Source organism: Mus caroli, unplaced genomic scaffold, assembly GCF_978045245.1.
Source record: "Mus caroli unplaced genomic scaffold, Mus_caroli_1 scaffold_10, whole genome shotgun sequence".
NCBI classification, from domain to species: Eukaryota; Metazoa; Chordata; class Mammalia; order Rodentia; family Muridae; genus Mus; species Mus caroli.
Window position 1 is genome coordinate 24,445,780 of NW_028227265.1, and position 21,128 is coordinate 24,466,907.

At 46.5% G+C, this 21,128-nt stretch overlaps 1 protein-coding gene across 1 annotated transcript; it reads right to left on the reverse strand.

The window, feature by feature from the left end:
* Positions 1-277: 277 nt before the first annotated feature.
* LOC147002349 (carboxylesterase 3B-like) lies at positions 278-10,803 on the reverse strand. The gene is made up of 13 exons (XM_085843650.1): positions 10,710-10,803; positions 8,999-9,203; positions 8,753-8,891; positions 8,459-8,592; positions 7,229-7,382; positions 7,014-7,118; positions 5,417-5,509; positions 5,181-5,321; positions 3,029-3,109; positions 2,151-2,298; positions 1,079-1,228; positions 875-953; positions 278-781 (listed from the first exon to the last, which is right to left on the reverse strand). Exons 1-13 carry the CDS (start codon positions 10,798-10,800, stop codon positions 586-588), a joined length of 1,716 nt encoding a protein of 571 aa, XP_085699776.1. The 5' UTR covers positions 10,801-10,803; the 3' UTR covers positions 278-585.
* Between the last annotated feature and the right edge of the window lie 10,325 nt (positions 10,804-21,128).

Genomic DNA, 21,128 nt, shown 5'->3' on the forward strand with positions numbered 1-21,128 from the left:
CTTCCTGGCCATGATGGACATCCATGGGGGATGGATCATTATTTTGGTGCCTGAGGGGTCTGGGTTCAAATCTAGAAACCACAGAACCACAGATTCACGAGTCATAAATTCTGTCTGTCACTCCTTGCCTCTAGGTCTTGCCTAATCTTGCCATGGTTGTCTACTATCATTTTCAGAGACCTCCTGTGGGAGGGACAAAGACTCAGACATGGACAGTGTGAGTACATGGTAGACTGGGTTCTAATGGATGTATGCAGCTTAGAGAAGGCAGAGGAGGTTTCTCAAGAGAACAGATCTTCTGAAGAGCTTTATTAATGTGTTGGACTGTGCCATACAGCAAGGGTTCAAGTCACTTTAGGAAGAAACACCAGTATGTTCAATGATCAAGAAGTAGAAACCAGAGTGGTAAAATTCCGTAGTCGACCATACTGGTCTGGCAGGGGCTGATGATTTAAGAAACTTGGGCTCACAGCAGTGTGGTCCAGGCTAAAGTCTGAACAGAAACAGAAGGAAGTTGTAGTTGCCCTGCTTGGATGCCACTATTCTTGGGTTGTCCCAGTCAGGAAGGTCCAGGTAGGTCTGGCCTCAGAGCTCCTCTGGAACTTTCCTGCTCCTCTGCTCTCGGTGCCATTCTTGAATTTTTCTGGGCAGTGTCTCTGTCCAGAACTGTAGCCGGCCCTTCTTTAGCTTCACCCCAGTCCGTGGTTCTAGACCAATCTCCAAGTATTGTTCTAACTGGTTTAATTGGGGCCAAGGAGGCAGTCCCTTGCCATTGGGGTTCCTGAGTGGGAGGAATGAAGGAAAACCAAAGGTTGATTCTATGCCCTGGGTAGATGCAGATAGGCCCAAAGCCTTCCCTGTGTAACCTACTCACCCTGTGTGTGCAAACTGGCTCCATTGGGCCATCATGGTCAGGCTCAGCTGCTTCTCTTCCTCTGTGGCCTCTGGGAAGGCTGGTAGGAGGGACAAATTTGGTTTAGAATCAGGTGAGGCTTAGACTGTCCCCACAGGTCCCTGGCACTGACTGGAGATATCTGGAACATGGTAGTCTAGGGATGGGATGTCTGTATGTTCTTACCCAGGAGGGAACTCTCATCAGTGAGGAAAGGACCTCCAAAAACAAAGGAATTCTCAGACGCATGGTCAGCCTTCACCCAGGCTGGCTTGAATTTCGCAAAAGAACTGGGTGTATGCTGGAACTCGTACAAGAAAACAGGGCACCCAGCATCTACAGAGAAAGCAGGATTCATGTCAGGTGCCCACAATTCAATCAGGCCATCTGGCACACAAGCTTGTAGTGGCATACATCTTGATCTGAAGAGTGGTACAGACTAGAGATGGCTGGCAAGCATTCCTGGGATTGCTTGGTGGATGTTGTTGCTTTTTAATGACAAAGTCTCATATATCCCAGGCAGTCCTTGAACTTCCTATATAGCCAAAGATGACTTTAAACTCCTGATCCTACTGTCTCCACTTCCTAAGTGCTGGCATGAACGTTATCATACCTGACCTGAATGTGGTGTATCATTTGTTTTTGTACTCAGGATGATCATCAGAGGAGCAGTACCCAACCTGTGGGCCAAGACTCATTTGGAGTCACCTATCAGACATCATGCACATCAGTTATTTACAATTTATAATAGTAGAAAAATTACAGTTATGAAGTAGCAACCAAATAATTTTACCGAAGAGCATCACTACCCCATGAGGATCTGTATTTATGGGTCACAGCATTAAGAGTGGTCACACCACTGCTTTTGATGAACATTCCTCATGTTCCCACCTTATAAATGATGATTGTGAGGCCCAGAGAGGACCTTGACATCTTGCCTGAAGTCACAAGGTTAAGAACATGTGCCTAATATAGGACAGTGTCAGGTTCACAGGGCAAGCATTGAATTGACTGCCATCTGAATAAATCTCAGGGACAGAGTTAATAAAGAGTATGCTGGTTGACCTTTGATAAGTCAATTTATCTCTCTCAAGTTCTGTTTCATATCCTGCCTGAGGTACTAGCCACTCCTGGGATGGTCTTGAAGGTGGCTGTAGAGTGTAGGATGTAAATCATAAGAGGGACTCTGTACCTATTGGTAGCTATGCCACTTGCAATACTACAGGGAAAGCAGGGAAGGTGGCAAAGGCTGGCTTACCTTGAAGGTATTTTGAGAAGTTCAAGGTAGGAATGACCAATGTGACGTCACCCAGCAATTCCTGGAAGGCATACCTTGTAGCTGATTCATCTGAGCCATTGTCTATGTATTCATCTATGATGGTGAGCAGTATCTCAGGGGGCAGTTGCTGGGGTGAAATGTCACATCACACAGCTTAGGCAGACGTCCCACGGATCCCCATATCCTCCACTACAGATTCTTTCAAATCCTTGGACTCATGCTCCAGGGGGTGGCCATGCATCTCTCTGCCTCCCTGGGGTGTTTTCTTAAGAGATCTTATCAAGGTAGGATAAGCGCAGTGTAGCCCTGTGGCCATTGTTTGGCTGTAGCACCTTAAGAAGGTATTTGAATTGCAGTGAAAGTCAGTGTCTACCTTGTAACTTTTTGCGAAGTCTAGGTGAAGTGTGCAGCACAGAGTGTGGTAATTAATCAGGAAGATACACTGAATCGGGGTACCACACAATTCCAGAGAGCAGCAATGAAGTTGTATGATAGAGAGGGCTCTGGGGTTTCTAAAGACAATAACACACACAGATGCTCTCTGGATATCTGGGCAGCTCTTTGCATGCAGTGTCCAGATTCTCTAGGAGATCTTAGGTGAGAAGGAAGCATCATCTCCATTTGCTGTGGGCTCAGAAGGATTGGAGAGCTGGAGATGATCAGGGCTGGTGTCTTATTTTCTGCCTCAGCTTCCTGAATGCTGGGATGATAGTCACCCCCCCCCCCCCCCCGGTCTCTTCATTTTTAGTGGAATTAAGACTTAGGCCAGGAGATTTATTGGCCAGTAAGCAGCATTAGGAGTGGATCAGACTTGTACTAGGTGCCCAGCAACCCCTACTTCCTTCCTCTTGCCTTACCATACGGGCCAAAAATGGCCTTGAAATCTCCAACAGGTCCTCCTGGCTCAAATGTTCCAAGTTATCCAGCATATTATAGAACTGTGGGGAATAGGATAGCTCAATCACTGTCCTTCATCTTTAGGCTTGAGGAAAAGAATATTTCTAGGCCAGTGTGCACAAACTCATGATAGAGCCATGGGTTGTTAAATCCATAACAGAGAGACTTCTGACTGCTGAGAATTGAGGTGCTTAGGATAGTGGCATTGTATACAGGTGTCAGAGGCTAACTGCAGTACCACCAGGGAGGATAACATTTGTTCAATATATCTCTTCTCCTTTTGTATCTCTATGTATATGTGATTGTGTGCACATATGTGCACATGTGTTTGTGTGCTCATGTATTTATGTGTTTTGTGCACATGTATGTGTTAATCTTCATATGAATGTGTGTAGGTAAGAAGTTGATGCTGGTTATTTTTCTCAATCTCTTTCCACCTTATTTTGTGAGCCAGGTCTCTTACAGAACCTGGAACTGGTCAGTTCGGCTTGACCAGCTGAGCAGTGAGCTCCAGGAATCCTCCTGCCTTTTCCTCCCCAGCACTGGGTTATAGACATCTAGCACCATGCCTGAGTTTTTTTGCAGTATGCTAGTGATGGATCTCAAGTCCCCCATGGTTCACCTCACAACCTCAAGTGCTCTAGTTAAAAGCATCACATGTTGCCTGATAGGTTGGCTCCTGTAACCCCAGCACTTGAGAGGCTGAGGTGGGAGTTTGAAACCAGCTTCAAGTTTGAAACCAGCCTGGGTTACATAGTGAGTTTTAAGGTAGCTGGACTATTGAACAAGACCCTGCTTCTAAACCAGAAACAAACAAAGACCTCAGGCAATTGAATCAAGTGTTGGCTTTTTCTGTTACAGGTATTTTTGTTTTTGAGATAAGAGGTCACATTGTAGCCCAGGCTGGTCTCAGACTTGAGGCCCTCCTACCCCTGCCATCTGAGTGGACAACAGGAGCATGCAGTGCCTGGCTTAGATGACATAGCTTAGCATTTGACATCTGAGTCCTTGAGTTCAAGGTCTACTATTTACTGGCTTCATGATAGCCAGTTGAACTTCTTGTTCCTCAGTTTTAAAATCTGTGAATGATACATGGCAGATACCTGCCTCCTAGGATCATTGTGGGACTGAGTTCGTGTATGTCCAAGTCCTGGCACTAGAAGCTGATTTTTGTGGTGGACTAACATTCAATGGGGCAATGTCAAGAGAAGAAGAAGTTCGTTTGTGTTCTCTCTCTCTCTCTCTCCCTCCCTCCCTCCTCCTTCCCTCCCTCCCTCCCTCCCTCCCTCCCTCCCTCCCTCCCTCCCTCCCTCCCTCCCTCCCTCTGTCTCTCTCTGTCTCTCTCTCTCTCTCTCTCTTTCTTTCTCTCCTCCTCTCCTTCTTTCTTCCTTCTGCCCTTTCTCTCTTTCTCTCTTTCTTTTCTGTTTCTTTTTGACAGCAGGGCATCATTAGAACAGAACACTGTGAGCTCCAGTGGCCCACACTAGCAGCTGCTCAAACCACAAAGTGAAGAAACACTATGGGCCCCATCTTTTGTGAGAAGCTTCAGCCACTGAAAACAATTGATAGGCTCAGGGGCATACTTGTGGGCAGAGTCCTTGGTTGGCAAGCCAGAGGACCTGTGTTTGGTCTTGAACATCATGGGAGGGTGAGAAAATTTTCTCTGAGGATGAAGAGACAAGAGAAAATAGTGGATGAAACAAGGCTCCCAGGAACACAGCACAGTAGAGACACTCTTATGGGCTCTGTGTACCTGGGCTGGATCAGAAGGCTGGATATATCTCCTGGGGCTTAATGCTGCCTGAAACCTTAGTCTTTCAGGCACAGGGTCACAAGCCCCAGTTGAGTAGAGTAGGGTCTATTAACCATTCACCACCATGAATGCACTGTGGGTTAGCACTTCCCAGAAGATCAGTTTGGCAATAGCTGTATCTTCAACACAGGAACATTCGGTTGGTGAAAAGGAAGCTTAGTGGCTTTGAGTCTCAGCTTTCTCACCTACCAAAATGGGAATGACCTGAGTGTTCAGGCCATGGCTGCTGTGGTGTGGTATAGGGAGGGCCACTCAGGCAGGGTCTTGAAGAGCACAGTTGCCAAAGGTCACTCACTCACTTTGAGTAGAAGCCAGCCAAACTCATGGTTGGTGACTCCCAAGAGGTAGGGCACAGTGGGGAATTGCTTGTCTGCTAGGAGCTTCTCTGGCCTTTGTGGGAAGAAGGAGTCATTGACTGTGTAGGAAATGTCCACCTTTTTCTGCAGGAAAGAGCAAGACAGATGTCTACTGATTACATAGGAATTAAACAGTATAGTTATGTGACACGGTCATCATCCCCCAACAGGAGGTATACCTTCATGATAAGGTCCTTTCCTTCCTTCTGCAGCAAACACTGGACCAGCTCAGCTGGGGATGCAGAGCCACAGGCCACAGAATTGGCAAAGTTCTGGGGACAGTCAGAAGAACATTGCCTCTCAGACACACATCGTTCACTTCCCACTCTACTGCTCCCTGTACTGAGCTGTGATGCCACTGTCTGGGTCCAAGGCTACCTGGAGAGACCTGCTACCAACCCAAGAGGCTGATCCCTTTCCAGTGTTCCCTTCTATGACCTTTTACAGTTCAGTAATAGCTTGTGGCACTCAGAAGACCATGCAGGGTCATGTCTGGCCGGGAATGGAAGGGGTGCTGAGTCTGGAGCAGGGCTAAGAGGCAGGAGGAATGGCTTCCAGAGAGACAGATGAGGTTTGGAACTTGTGGTAAGGAAGCTCTCTCCTCCATGGTGAGGTGAGGAGTAGGCTGCTGCTTTTGGGTAGATGTGAAGCAATGTGTCCCACTGAGGTTTCTGAGTTATCCCTCAAACCCAGTGTTAAGATACCCAGCTCACTCCTCCATCACAGCTGGGGCCTGGGACCAGCAGCTGGTAAATGATAGGTTTATCCTGTCTTCACTTACTCCAAAGCACCCTAAGGTACACCTATCCCATCAGTGTCTCCAGAGCTTACTGTTTGGTTTCAGACCCAGACAGGGAGACTGAGGTGCATATTTTACATATCAAAGACATGACCTCCAGAATCTCCCAGAGTCCCTCAGTCCATACCAGGAATGACTTGGTCCCAACCCTAAAATTTCCAACCCAGGGGCTAGGCTGACCTTCTCCCATAGGCTCCTCCCTATAAACTTCAACCATTTTGGTCTCTCCTCCTTGTCTTCTTTCTCTTCAAGCACACCCAATCTTTCTGTCTCTTACTTCCCCCTACCTCAGCCCCGCCCTCAATCCTTGAACCCAAGAGGAGCGTCCCAATCTGCCTTTAATGTAAGGGAGTCTGGCTTGGATTATCTCATTTACCAGTGAAGAAATAACCTATCACTTACCTTCACCATCTCCTTGGCCTTTGACCTCCAGGTTTGCCCCCTCCATTGCATCTTCCACTCATTGTGGCTTAGTTTTGTTTCCCTGCTTCTTCTAGCCCTTTGGATCCCACCCTAACTCCCTCCCAGGCATGGTCTGTCAGCTCCCTACACTACCTTCCAGTCCTTTAGTTCATTCACTTCCTGCTTGTTCCCTATCTGATGGCTTTACTGCTTCTGTGCCCCATCCCTGTCCTATTATGCGTGAAGCTTTTGACTCACAGTTCCTATTGGGGATTGCTTGGTGACTTCTGGCTACCCCTCAAAAGGGGACCGAACTCTTAGGTAACAGAGTAGCTGGGAATATAGGAATCCCTTGGGGAATGGGGGGATCTCCAAAAATACCCCCAGAGAAGAACCAGAGATAACCTGTTCAGGGGTGGCCTCCTCTAGAAAGCCTTGTCTGACTGCCTACCTCCTGGACTGCACTAGTCAATTGTCTCTGAGACTATCCGTGACTCCCTGTGTTACTCCTTCCTCTCCACACCTGACCCAAAGGTTAGCACAGGGTGGGCCGTGGAGTGAAAGGAAAGACAGACCTGAGCTTCAGGCCATGGTTTCATGTCTTCCATCATAATGGTGGTGACAATCCCACTCTGGGATATGGCTCTGTGGAAGAGCCCAGCAGACATTGGAGACAGGAACTGGGAACAACAGAGGGGCAGATGTTAGGAGGCAGAGGAGCACGGAGGTCTGAGGCCATAGAAGCCTTCCCAGATATAACCTCGACTGCTAGTTCTCTGTGGTCACTCACCAGGGATGAGACAATAATGCCTCCAGCAGAGTTACCGAAGATAGTGACACAGTTGGGATCTCCCCCAAAGGGGGCTATGTTCCCCTGGATCCAGCGAAGAGCAGCCACCACATCCAGGAAGCCCCTGTTGCCTGGCATGTGCTTGTCTCCAGTGCTAGGGACAGGGAGTGGCACTGTTTGGCTTAAGATAGCTTCCCAGACATATTTTTTCTTACACTCTGCGAATTTGCTTTGAGTCAGTCATCAGGGCACTGGGCACTTCTCCTCTTCCCAGTCCTTGCTTGCCCGTGAGTCACCTGTTTTCCTAGTATGTGTTGTAGGTAGATGTAGCAGGATAGCCAGTCAGAGCTGGCTCTTAGATGGTGAAGATGGCTTTTTTGTCCTCATTCTTTGCTAGGACTCTAGCCCCAGTTAGAGACAACACCCTTTGTTCAAATTCAACATTCATGTTTGGTTTTTTAAATTTTTTTTTAAAGATTTATTTATTTATTTATATGTAAGTACACTGTAGCTGTCTTCAGATGCACCAGAAGAGGGCATCAGATTATCATTACGGATGATAATGTGGTTGCTGGGATTTTGGTTGTGAGCCACCATGTGGTTGCTGGGATTTGAACTCAGGACCTTTGGAAGAGCAGTCAGTTCCCTTACCCACTGAGCCATCTCGCCAGCTCCTCATGTTTGGTTTTAATTTGGCCCCATTCTATCATGGAGAGCTGGCATATTCTCTCTCTCTGTCTCTCTGTCTCTTCCCTTCCCCCCTCTCTTTCTCTCTCCCTCTCCCTCCCTCCCTCCCTTCCTTCCTCCCTCCCTCCCTCCCTCCCCCTCTTTTCTTCCCTCACTTTCTTCCCCTCCCTTCCTCTTGTGTTTTTGTTTCCATCTGTGTGTGTTTGTGTGTATGCACATGCTGTGTGCTGTGTGTTATGTGTGTGGAGTGCATGTACATATGAATATCTGTCGAGTGTGGAGATCAGGAATCAACTAAGCATCTTGCTTAAGTGTTTTGCCTCTTGGTTTTTGGAACTGGGTCTACTTAGTGCTGAGATGCACAGACATGTACAGCCACACCCAGCTTTTACATAAATGTTGGGGACCCAATTCAGGTCCTCATGTTTGTATGGCAAGCAAACATTATTGTCTGAGCCACTTCCCCAAGCCGCCTACCCTCACATTCTCATGAGAAAGCCTTCCTCAGGGCTGCAACGTCCTTTTCCAGGATGGTCATCTCACCTAAGGAAGCCAAAGATCCCAAGGCGATACTGGACAGTGACAACTACCACATCCCCGTAGGCAGCCAGGGCTGATCCATCCTGAGATGTGGAGGAGCCAACCAGCAGAGAGCCCCCATGGATCCATACCATGACCTAGAGAAATGGCTTAGAATCAGTGGCCCCAGCTTGTTGGACTCCAGCCACCCCCCTTGTAGCCCAGGGTATTATAAGGACTTCTGAAGTGTTTAAGAAACAGGGGTGTAGAAGGTCATTTGTCATGGTCGAGTTGGATGGGGTCCTCTGGACTATATACCGGCCTTTTGTCCCCTGCAGTGATCTCAGTGGGGCTGTAGATGTTGAGGGTCAGGCAGTCCTCAGAAATGGGGAAGATTTTAATCTTTTCATTGAGGCCAAATCTGCTGTTGATCATTTTCTCTACATCTTGAAGGCACCTGCAGCCAAGGGGAAATTTCAGGGCCAGCCCTGAGCTCCACATACCCTGGCATCCAGAGACTGCCACTACCCTGCACACTTGCCCACTTACTGCAGCGGTACTCACATTGGGGGATTGATGCTAGCATCTCTCACACCTTCCCAGGGCTGTGGTGGGAGTGGAGCTGAGAACCGAAGAGGTCCCAGTGGTGCTTGAACAAAGGGGATGCCCAGGAAGACATTTACCATGAGGTCTGTATCCTTCACACCCACCTGCCGGCCCCGAACACGACCCAGGGGCGTATCCACTTCAGGCTGAATGACTTTGGTTCCTGAGACAGGGAAAGAAGGGCCATTGGGTGGTGAGTCTACTGCCTACATGAAGGGATGGGGGAAATAACGGACTTTTAAAATGAAGGAAGACTTGCTCCTCCAGTGTCTATTTGTTGGGTTCTACTCTGAATACTCTCCACCCAGCATTATGGCTAGGCTCTCCAGCAAGTGGCTACCTTCATGATTATTATCCCGAGCTTTTGTCCCCACCGGCAAGAACATGCTCAGGACAACTGGAATCTTCTGTGGCAAAAGCTTTATTGCTTACTTCTTCAGGAGGCAGAGGAGAAGAGAGAGAGAATGGCGAAACCCCGTCCCTTTTATGGAGGATTGTCCTCCACCTCGGACGTGTCGCTCCCTGATTGGCTGCAGCCCATCGACCGGAGTTGTCGTCATGGGGAAGGCAGAGCACATGGAGTGGAAAACTACCCCGGCACATGCGCAGCTTGCTTGTTTACTACTTAGAACACAGGGTGTAAGCGCCATCTTGTAATGGCGAATGTGAGGGCAGCTCCCCACAGATTATTATTTTTTTGTTTTTGAGACAAGTTCAGCCTGGCCTTTAAAGTGTTGGATAGAGGAGACTGGCCTTTAACCCCTGATTCTCCTGCCTCTACCTGCTCAGTGTGAGGATTATAAGTGTGTGGCTAGCATGCATGGCTCCTCTCTCCATGATTGTCCCTGACTTCCTCTTCCTTATTTTGTGTCCCAATCTCTAGTCTGAATCAGACTTATTCCCAGCTTGAACCTCAGTTACTCACATGTTAACTAAGGGGTGATAGTCACTCAGTTTGGTTAGCCTGCATTGCTTATTTTTGCCCACTTGTGAAAGCAAGAAGATGAAGATGAAGTAGAGGAGGAGGAGAAAAGAAGAAGAAGGGGAAGGGGATGGGAAGGGGAAGGGGAAGGGGAAGGGAAAGGGGAAGGGGAGAAGGAAGAGGAGGGGGAGGAGGAGGAGGAGAAGGAGGAGGAGGAATAAGAAGAGGAAGAGGAAGAGGAAGAGGAAGAGGAAGAGGAAGAGGAAGAGGAAGAAGAAGAAGAAGAAGAAGAAGAAGAAGAAGAAGAAGAAGAAGAAGAAGGAGTCTCACCCAGTTTTCCACTACTTGTTCTGTCATCTGGTGGCTCCCCTGTATGGCCTCATGGGGCTATTTGTATCCCAAATTTTTCAGGGATCTATAAGTAGGCTTCCTTTGTGACACTCTTGTTTGATTTACCATAACTGATTAAAACAGTAAAACATAAAAGTAAGAGTGAGGATACAGCTTAGTGTTGGAGCTTGTTTCATATGTTAAGTCCTCGAGTTCAGTCTCTAATAAATAAATAAAAAGATCATACAGATAATAATAACCCTGCCCAGTCGGGATATACCATGCCTGCACTCTTCTATTTTGGGCACCTTCCCAGAGAAGGCTGTTCACTCTTACTGCCTCACTCCAGTCCCCCCTTCCTCAGGTTTCCCACGGAGCTGGAAGACCCACTTCACTGGTTCAGGGAGTATGTCTTACCAGTGACTGTGGTAACAAATGCCTGGAGCAGACAGGCCATCCAGACTTGGACACTGGACCCAGCTGGTATCATTGTCCTCATATTTGTCATAATGGACTGTGGACGAAGCTGTGGAAAGCTGGAGAGGACTTGCCTTTTATAGTACCTCTTATCTTGTGAAAATTAACTTGGTCTGCCCTGATTGGTTGGAGGCCAGCTCTGGAATTGTGTATTCTACGCTCTGCCTGCTCTCAGAGCAGCAGAGTCTTCTGGAGAGGTCTGACGATTTAACACCCTCACCCCACCCACTACCCCCACTCCCACCGCCACCACCCCTCCTCTGTGGATGATTCTACTCTTGCCTGGCATGGTTTGTCACTCTTACAACTGCAGTGGCTGAATTGCATGTCAGTCAGACTCTGAGCTTAGTGAATGGAGCGAGGGAACTGGGTTGGACAGAGTTGAGGAGGGGAATAGGGATAGGGATCAGGTTTGGGAATTCGGGTGGGAAAGGGCTGGGAGTGAGAATGGAAATGGGGGCGGGCAAATCTGGGACTTGCTGGAGAACTGGGAATGGGTGAGGAGGCTCCTGGGAGTCTATGGGGATGACCTTAGCTGAGACTCTGAGCACCTGGGGATATGGAGACTGAAGTGGCCACCTCCTGTAGCCAGGCAGGACTTCCAGTGAAGGGAGGGGGAATATCAACCCACCCATGAAATCTTTGAGCCACAATTTGTCTTGGCTATGAGATGTGCTGGGATAAAAATGGAGCAGAAATGGCCCAATGACTGGCCCAAGTCAAGATAAGGTCCTATTCTATGAAGGAGGACTGGGCAAACAGAAAAGAGTAATCATTCCAAGAAAGATTGAAACCCAGAAGCACGGAGACATCTCTAAGTCTCTAAGCCCAGCATCCACGTACTCTGGGATGAGGGATAGTCCCAAGGCCTACTGCATTGCTGCTACATGTTAACATTTTTCATAGACTTATATATAGGGCTCTGCAACTTTTCAAGCCTAGAAAGCATCTTGCTATTTTCCCTACCTTTATAAAGTCCTCAAGTAACCATTCTGGTTCCATTTAGGCATTACCCCATTGGGAGACCCCCAGAAGCAACTCTGAACCTGCAGCAAACTTCTGTCAAAATCTAACAAGCCTCAAGACTCCTTATTTGCATTCTGAATGCACATAGTCCTGGTACCTTATGCCCACAATGAAGGTATGCTGGGGGTGTAAGTGTGGCCTAAGCCTGCTGGATCACAACCACAGAAGCTGCTCAGTGTGTCACGAGGAGGTTGGGATCTGGAGGTGAACTTGTAGAAGGAATCCCAGCCTGTTCTTTAAAACAGAGAATAGTCTTTTTACTATTATTATAGGAGGGGCATCCTTCAGGGGTTATGAGATGTCTACAAAACATCTTTCCAATTGTCTTAAACAGAATATGTATGCATATGTTTTTACTTTTCAAAAATATAGTCATAAATGGGAGAAGTCCTTGGTCCTAGGAAGGCTCAATAGGGTCCTAGGATGCCCCAGTGTAGGGGAATCGAGGGCGGGGAGGTGGGAGTGGGAGAGTGGATGGAGGAAAACCCTCATAAATGCAGGGGGAGGGAGGATGGGACAGGGGGTTTCTGACAGGGGAGATAGGGGAAAATATTTGAAATGTAAATAAAGAAATTACCCAATAAAATAAAATAAATATTTGTTTTTATTTTGTGTATATGTTTTTCAGGGTGTTTTGCCTGCATGTATGTTTGTGTATCATGTGTGTACAGTATCTTGAGTGTCCAGAAAAAGACATTGGATCCCCTGCCACTGGTGTAAAAGAGGGTTGTGAGTTACCATATAGGTGCTGACAATCAAGTATAGGTCCTTTGGAAGAGTAGCTAGTGCTCTTAACCACCATGATTTCTCTCCAGTGCCCACATATATTTTTCGATACAAGGTCTCACAATTGGCCCAGGCTTGCCTCAAACCCATGTTCATATTTCCTTCACATCTTGAATGCTCTACAGGCAGGCTCCTCCATGTATGAATAGAAAATTTAGAGGCACCCTTGCACAAGGTCAAATAATCAGAGTTAGTGCCAGTAAACAAGTGTCTTGTTTCTCACTGAATTCTTACAGAAGTTCTTACACTATCTTTCTTGTTTGCCTCATTGTAGCCTACATCTGCAATCCATTCATGGACACCAGCCCCCCAAGTCCTCTCCTATCTTCCCTGGACTATCTGTTCTGCACCTCCAACTTCTACTGTACTTTCCCACTTGCTGCAAATCCACCCTCATCTAAGAAGCATCCTGTTGAGATCTGGGGATGTAGCTCAGTGGTATATGCTTGTCTCTCGTGGGTGGGGCCTCAGGGTCAATCCCTAGCACCACAAACACACTCATACCACACTCTCCAAGGTGTTCTTTGCTCCATTTTCTCTCTTCTCTTCCGCAAAGCCAAGATCATTTGTTACCATGTCTCATTCCTCTCCTTATACTTTCTTCTAGAAGTTTCCCTCCACCATCTAATCAGGATTAGATGAGATCAAGAAAGGCAGCTCCTGTGGGAGTTTGGAGCAGAGCAAACCTGCCTCTGAAGCTTCCTTCATGATGCCAGGAGCCCTGTACACTCCCACAGGAGTCACTACTATCATGGAGCTTGCAGTCACAGTCCAATAGAGGTGTTGGGGGTGAAGATGAGGGAGCAGGAAGCTGTGACTGGAGGAACCAGACAGGAAGGTGGAAGCAGAAGCTGAAAGCCTAGGGTGCGAACAGTTAGAATGTAGATGAAGAAATGGAATGACCTTTGGTTGGGGTGAAGAGAATTTGAGCAAGGGTGTGTATATTTATCTGCAGTGTGCTCTTTCATTTGGCAATTGTCAGTGACCAATGGTCAGGGTAATCTCACAGCTCTGATTTCCTAGCTACTAGGAATTCTGTGGTTCTGAATGTCTAGCAGCCAGGCACTGCTGTATACACGTTTTGCAGAACAGATTAATGATTTTCCAAGGAGTTTGGTTTATGTGTTTCACTTTTTATTATATGCCCAGAGTTACAAGTTCAGTCACAATTAGAAAATGCAAACAGAACAGTATTTATTCCTACTATTAACCCTGTAATTCTAATTTAAAGAGTATAAAGAATGTCTAGTGCTAAGCAAACATTTTTGATATATGATAGCCTACTTTTAGGCTGACAATGTTTGCTTTTTGAAAGCGCTCCAGGCAAACAAAACATCTGAACTGTTTGTTTGTTTATTTATTTATTTCTATCAATTCATTTGTTTACATCTGAAATGATTTCCCATTTCCTGTTCACCCCCTCGACCAACCCCCATCCCAAACCCCACCTCCCAAATTGGAACCGTGAAAGGCAGCCTGGTTTCTGGTTAAGTTGGAAACTCTGGAGACCCTGCAAGGAACTGTAGGCATGTTGCCACCCTCCTGGACACCAGGCTCCTGACACGAGGACACAGCTCTTCATAGGTTTGTGGCCATCAGTCACGTAAGGACAATGCCCTAATCCCCTCCACAGGTAGAAAATGTGACCACAGGTCATGTAGCCTCAAGACAGATCTCCATTTTGATGAGGTACTTAAAGGCCTGGAGGTTTAGCCAATAAACTCCCCTTACAAGACACTCCTTCCTGCAATAGGTCTTTAACCCCAGGCCTGCCCTGAGAAAGTGGGGTACAGTTTTACTCATTGCCAGTCTGCCATGACACTAAATGCCTTAAAACCATGGACCATGGATCTTTACATCAGGATCCACCATGAGGAGCAATGGAGCAGGTCTTAGCTTAAAGAGTCTCCCAGCCCTCCCAGCCATGGCCTCCATGAAGCCCAGCCACTCGCCAAGCAAGCCAAGGACTCTCTTCCCTGCAGGAACCAGTCAGGGCACTATTCTCTTTTCCCCTTCAGCCCTGGGCTAGATCCAGCCCACCAGCCTCTGTTCTGTTCTCAGCTCTTCTTTGGCTCCCAGTGGTGCCTAGATGCTCAACAGCCTGTGAACCTGATATCCCCAGACTCCTTACAGGTCCCGGACCCCTGAGTCAACTCCAGCAGTCGCTGGCATCTCAGACTGCCCTCCCCCACACCTGGAGTGGGGTCCTGTGGCTTCTCATAGCCTAATGCCCACCCTGCTCTGTCGAGGGGTAAGTGCAGTCAAAACTCCCACATATCACCTCCACCAGTGGCCTGATCCCTGACCAGATTTGGGACATCCCATAGCCCCAGGTCCCCCCTCTCATTTCCCTGTATGAGAGTGCTCCCCTACCCACCCACACACTCCTGTCCTGAAGTTCCAGCATAACCCTACATTGGGCATCAAACCTCCCCAGGACTATGGGCCTCCCCTCCCATTGTGGTCAGGCAAAGCCATCCTCTGCTACATAGGTATCTAAAGCCATGGATCCCTTCAGGTACACTCTTTGGTTGATGGTCTAGACTCTGGGAGAACTGAGTGGTCAGACCAGCCTATGTTGTTCTTCCAGTGGGGATACAAACCCCCTGAACTGGTTTTTTAATAAATAGCAAATACTAATACCTCACTCCTAAATCTTTTATCATCTATGCTATAAAGTAGCAAAGGTTTATTTTAGTCAATCTGTCTTATTTACTGAGTTTTATTCATCCAAGACTGTATCCTGTACCACCCGCATCTTTAAATTACATTTTCAGAGAGCTCTAAGCCTATAATATAAAAGCAACCTTGAATCCATCACCTTTTCTCCTGGCTATTCAAAGATTGTCAGTTGTCTGTGTTTACCCGGCACTAATTATGCTGTTTTGAGTTTGTTCAGGAGCAGATACCCCAAAAAGGAATGGCCACATCTAAGTATGTACTTACCTGGGCTTAATGATTCTCAGGGCATAACAAAGACTTCCAAATAGGGACCAGATAAAGTTAATTGTAGGATTGAAGAGTCTCTTTAGATTAAAGAGACTCAAACATAATATTCTCAGGAAAAGACATAAAATGAGTAAAAATGAAGAAAGTCCTCAAGAATGCAACATGCAGAGACCAAACCCCAAAACTGAGAGACAGAAGGACAGCGATTGCAGCATTCTGCTCAGCTTTGCTGGAACTGTGTCAATCAGCTGTGCTGGCTCCATGTAGCCCCGTTTCTAGTGGATATGGCTGTGCCAGGCAAGGAAAACACCTCTTAGCTCCCAGGACCCATCGTCGACTAGGTTGTCACTAAAGGTCCTGTACATTAGTTTCTTGTCTGTGGCTCTGCACAGCACAATCCTACTTAGGGCTGTTTTCCTTTGAAATGCTTTGGACACTAGCATTTTCTGAGGCCCCTCAACTTGTAGTTGAAATCTAATTCAAGGTCACTTATCTCCTTACTTGAGAAATCTTTAAAATTTCACTTCTAGTTTCTGAAGGCTGTGAGTATATAAATAATTCATGTTGCACCCAGGAGCCTGAATCCCTTGGGAAAACAATGTGGGGCTCAATCTCAAACAGCCTGCAGTACACACTGATAGAGAAAACCAGCCATGGCCTCTGCATCCTAGGTTTGCACTTGGAGAGCCCAGTGCTGTCTGGGTCCCTTTTCAGTGACTTCTCAGGTCTTTTTAAAATTTACTGTGATCCATGTAATCAGCACACAGTGATTACTGCTCCTACTTGACTTTACCAATCAGCAAGGCCTGTTGTCAAGTTACTGTCTCTTCTTTTACCAAGGTTCCATCCCTGCCTGGCCAAATCACTCTCTGCTCTTCAGTTCCTGACTTAATGAATATCTGGGCTGTGGTAATTGAGAGGTCATAGCCCTATCAGCTCAGAGCCATAGAACTAGTTTCTTTATACTAACTAAACAGTCTAGTCTTTCTTCCTAATCCTGAGCTACCATGTGCCAAAGCTGTGAGAAGATCCCCATACCCTGCCGCATACTATGCCACCATTCAGAGGCCCTGTGTCACCAATGGCCAAGACCAGAGAAAACATGTGGAATAAAGCAGACTGTCAGGGCATTTCTGTAGTGTAGGTGGTGTGTGTGTGTGTTTGTAGTATGTGTTGTGTGTGTTTGTGTGTGTGTATACATCTACAGAAGTGTGGTATTGAGAAGGAGATTTAGGGATACATTTGCAATGAGACACCACATGTCCACCCATCATAATTAGATTTAAAGCTATAAGACCATGAAGCCTGGCGGTACCCACTTGTAATCTTAGCACTTAGGAGGCTGAGACAGGACATGCAGCAGTTGTCAGAGAATGAAGAGTCATCTTGGAAGGCAGTTGAGCAGTGTTTTTAAAAATGTTGTATGATGATACACATGCTTGATTTATGACTCAGCAGGTCTATTCTTAGTTCACCTCAAAGAAAAGGGAACAGTACATTCTACCTATACAAAGTAATTAATAATACCTGCCCCCACTTCTCAGATGTGTATCAGTTGGTGAGAGGAAACGTTTTTGTGTGAACACACATGGAAGCAAGAAGTGAGCTGATCCTTAATCTGAAAAGCATCAGGTGAAGATGAAGCGGTCAGTTCTGAACCCTTGGAAAATTGCACCAGATCCTTCTCCTCCTGGAAGAGAGAAGTCATGGAGCTCAGAGGCACCTCTCCTCTCTGGAAGGGAGAAGCTAATTATATTCCTCAGAAAGACCACAGTGGGGACTGACCATTGGCCACCCGCTGATGATGGAAGCCCAGAGCACAGTAGACACATTCCTCATGACTGACCAACTATTGGCCACCTGCAGATAAAGGAACCCCATGCTACCTCATTCCTTAGCGATCAATCAGTTTAAAAGTCACACTGTTCTGCTAATCACAGTGTGCTTAGTGGCTGTTGCTCTATTCTACCCCTGAAAACTGTATAAAAACTGGCTGAATGGGCTGCCTAGGATTGTTGCTCCAACTTTGGATGCAGGACGACCCCAGTGTACTAAAACAATAAATTCCTCTTGCTTTTGCATCAATCTCCCGGCTCTGCGTTGTTCACTTGGGAGGGTCCCTGATAGGTAAGTCTCATCAGAGTCTTACAAAGACAGATCTAGTCCCAAATGATTCTTCTTGAGTTATGGCAGACAAGACCAGCAGCATTGGAAAAGAGTGAGGTTGTTGCCAGGCGGCAGGGTCCAAGGAAATAATTAACATAAAGCAACTAGGCTACTTCCATGGCTCTGACTTTCTAACTACTAGGTGCTTATTTATACATGTTTCTCTGAACAAAAACAGGCTAACAGTTATCCAAGTGGTATCAAGTATGTATTTGATTTTTCCTTACATGTCCAGAGTTACAAATTCATCACGATTGAAAATACACACAGAAAACAAACGTTCGGAAGAGAAAGAAAAATGATACTTTTGTGGGGACAGTTACCCTCCTTAGTAATTCAAATTCAAAATTTAATGAATGAATTCAAATGTTTGTAAATATTACACAACACAGCTCTTACAAAATGAAGCTACTAAAAGTCTAAAAAGTGCCCTGTGAGTAGAGCCTCTCATTAGGTGAAATGTCATAGGCACCAGCAGAAAGGAAGTCCACACAGGCCCAGTCACAGCAACATTGAACAAAGCTCTTGGCCTCTGAGCCCAGGCTGAAAGCTATCCTTGTCTACCCCCTTGTCAGGGTGGGGCAATGAAAGTACTTCATTTTCAACTGAAAGGTGGTGGTGGCCAAGGTCCACCTCCATTGCAGAATATAAGAGAAGGGGAAACTTTACCAACCTAAGAAAACTGATGCCCAACGAGGCAAGCTGGATAGGTAGGTGGATGGGAAAATCTTAATGGGTTACAGCCTCTAACAAACAGAAAAGAACACAGAGGCATTGTGAGCAAGATGTTATTCTTACATAATGAGAAGAAATACAAGACAAGGTCAGTGACTGATACTTTCCTCTTCTCTACGGGGAGAGGAAGAAGTTTAAGGGTAAGGGAGAGTAAAGTCACTCAAGAGAATGCTAGTGGAGAGTAGGGGATGCTTAATGTCTGGAGGTTGTAGGGACTGTGAAAGGCAGGAAGCCATCTTTATGCTCCTTGAGGCTCCTATGGTGCCAAGGCTACACCTTTGTTCCTTGATTCCAACCTTGCAATTCTATCTCCAAGATAACTTCCTTGTCAATGAATGTACCATGATAGTGCAAGTGTGCCACTTACATTTTCTACATACCAAGAGGGGCACGAGCAGTGTCTGAGCATTTGGACACTTCAGGCTGACCCTGCTTGCCTTCAGGTCTACATTCCAAAACTGGACACAAGAACTATGCCATAGGGATTTACAGAGATGAGGACCATAAAGTGCCTCACAGCAGGGACCCAAGAAAGATTTGGGTATTATATCACAGATCTCACTTGCACCTGTAGCTCTGAGCTTTTCCCAGGGCACCAGGACTCCATTCCAGATATACTCATGCTGAAAGTGTGCTACTGGGAGTTTTGCGATCCAATGATGAAGTCCCCATCATTTGCTGTAACTAAGCTTGGATAATCTGTGGTCTTCCGTGTTCCTCCATGTACTCCAGCATCAATCGGTTACCAACCTCAGGAAGCAACATCTAACTAATGGGATCAAAGAAAGGGTGGTTAGACAGTGTGGGAAAGGCTTGGGGTAGGGCCTGGGAAGGTAAAAGTAAGAGAAAATAAGCCAAGCTCTGGTATGACCTCACATATAGAAAGAAGCATAGTTCAGGCTGTGTTCATGAAGTTGTATTGGTAGGACATCTGGTGGTGATTTCTTTATTATTCACAGATCCCAGGATTGTCAGCATCCTTTCTGATGTGTTGTATAGAATAGCCCTGAGGGTCTCTCTGTCTCTTTACTTCTTCCTGTCATTGGTGTTAATGCTATAGGTGGCAAGGAAAGAGTTTCAAATTGGGATGGATAGTGAATGAACCTGGGCTCACAAAGCCTTACCATCCTATTAAGGCTTCCAAGACACCAGAGGAAGAGATTGACTTCATTTTTTGGACTTATTTTTATTTTTAATTATGTGTGTGCTGGTTTTATAGGTTTGGCCCTCATAGACTCATGTGTTTGAATGCTTGAGCCACAGGGAATGACACTACTAGGAGGTGTGGCACGCTTGGAGTAGGTGTGGCCTTGTTGGAAAGGGTGTATCACTGTGGGGTTGGGCTTTGAAGTCTCCTAGGCTTAAGCTTTGTGTTGTGTAGAATTCCAGTCTCCTCCTGGCTGTGATTCAGATATAGAACTCTTGACTCCTCCAGCACCATATCTGCCTGTATGATGCCATGTTTCCCGCCATGATGATAATGGACTGAACCTCTGAAACACTAAGCAAGCCCCAATTAAATGTTCACTTTTATATGAGTTGCTTTGGCCATGGCATCTTTTCACAGCAATAAAACCCTACCTAAGACAATGTATTTGTGGTTGTCTATGGGTGGATATGTTTAGGCTAGCACAGATGCTCTTCAGGGGTGTTGGATCCTCTCAGAGCTGGAACCACAAGCAGTTGTGAGCTGCCTGATGTGAGTACTGAGAACTGAACTCCAGAAAAGCAGTACACACTCTTTACTGCACAGCTGTCTCTCTTGCCTCTAGACTTCACTGTGAACACCAATGATGATATTGACTGAAGTGAAACACAGGAGAGGCTGCCAGTTTTTGTGAGTGTCTGGGCAAGAAGACTTTATATCCAATACCAGGTATGATCTTGAAGGCCTGGGACATCAATGACATATCCTGGAACATCTTTGATATCCTCTGGATACCTTATACTCATTCCTGACTTATCCTTCAGTTCCACCCTGAATGCTCCCATGTCTGGTCTCATATGCCCGGGCCATCAGTTTATACCCAATACCACCAGACAGCATAGTCTGAGGATGAAGTATTTGTGCCTGCGAAGTTGAAGGTCATGTGAGCCTCCTGATCCTTATGCTATTGCCATTCCCCTTCCAAACTCATGACCTGGGCCTGACCTTGTTGATAGTTAGTGTTTCCTCTTCACTCTTGACCTACAAGCGATTTACCAGAGTCTTTGAATCTACCTGCTCACATGCATTCAAGTTGGCTACATCTGTAAAGGAACTAGACAGTTTGACTAGGCTATTTGACTGTGTGAAGAGGAAAGTCACAGGGATTCTTTTAGCTATTTCCTGGGTTCTTAATCCCATTCTTTCCCATCTCTCTGTTTCTTCCCTTTAAACTCCCTAACACTAGGCAGGAGAGAAAGAATGATAGGAGAGAGAGAGAGAGAGAGAGAGAGAGAGAGAGAGAGAGAGAGAGAGAGAGAGAGAGAGAGAGAGAAAGCGAGAGAGAGAGAGAGAGAGAGAGAGAGAGAGAGAGAGAGAGAGAGAGAGAGAGGAGAGAGAGAAAACAAGAGAGAGAACAAGAGAGAGAGAACAAGAGAGAGAGAATGAGAGAGAAAGAGAGAGAGAGAGCTAGAGGGCACACTTCAAATAAAGTCAGGGAGTAGAAAAGGGAGTGATGGCATCATTAGACTAATTTCTGCTGATTAGGGGAT

Coding starts and splice junctions, on each gene's coding strand:
- LOC147002349 (XM_085843650.1), bottom strand. CDS start 10,800: ATGACAAATATGAGGACAATGATACCAGCTGGGTCCAGTGTCCAAGTC. Junction 7,383..8,458: donor GGGATCTTTGGCTTCCTTAG/GTGAGATGACCA, acceptor CCCTGTCCCTAG/CACTGGAGACAAGCACATGC. Junction 5,510..7,013: donor AACCATGGCCTGAAGCTCAG/GTCTGTCTTTCC, acceptor GACTGTCCCCAG/AACTTTGCCAATTCTGTGGC.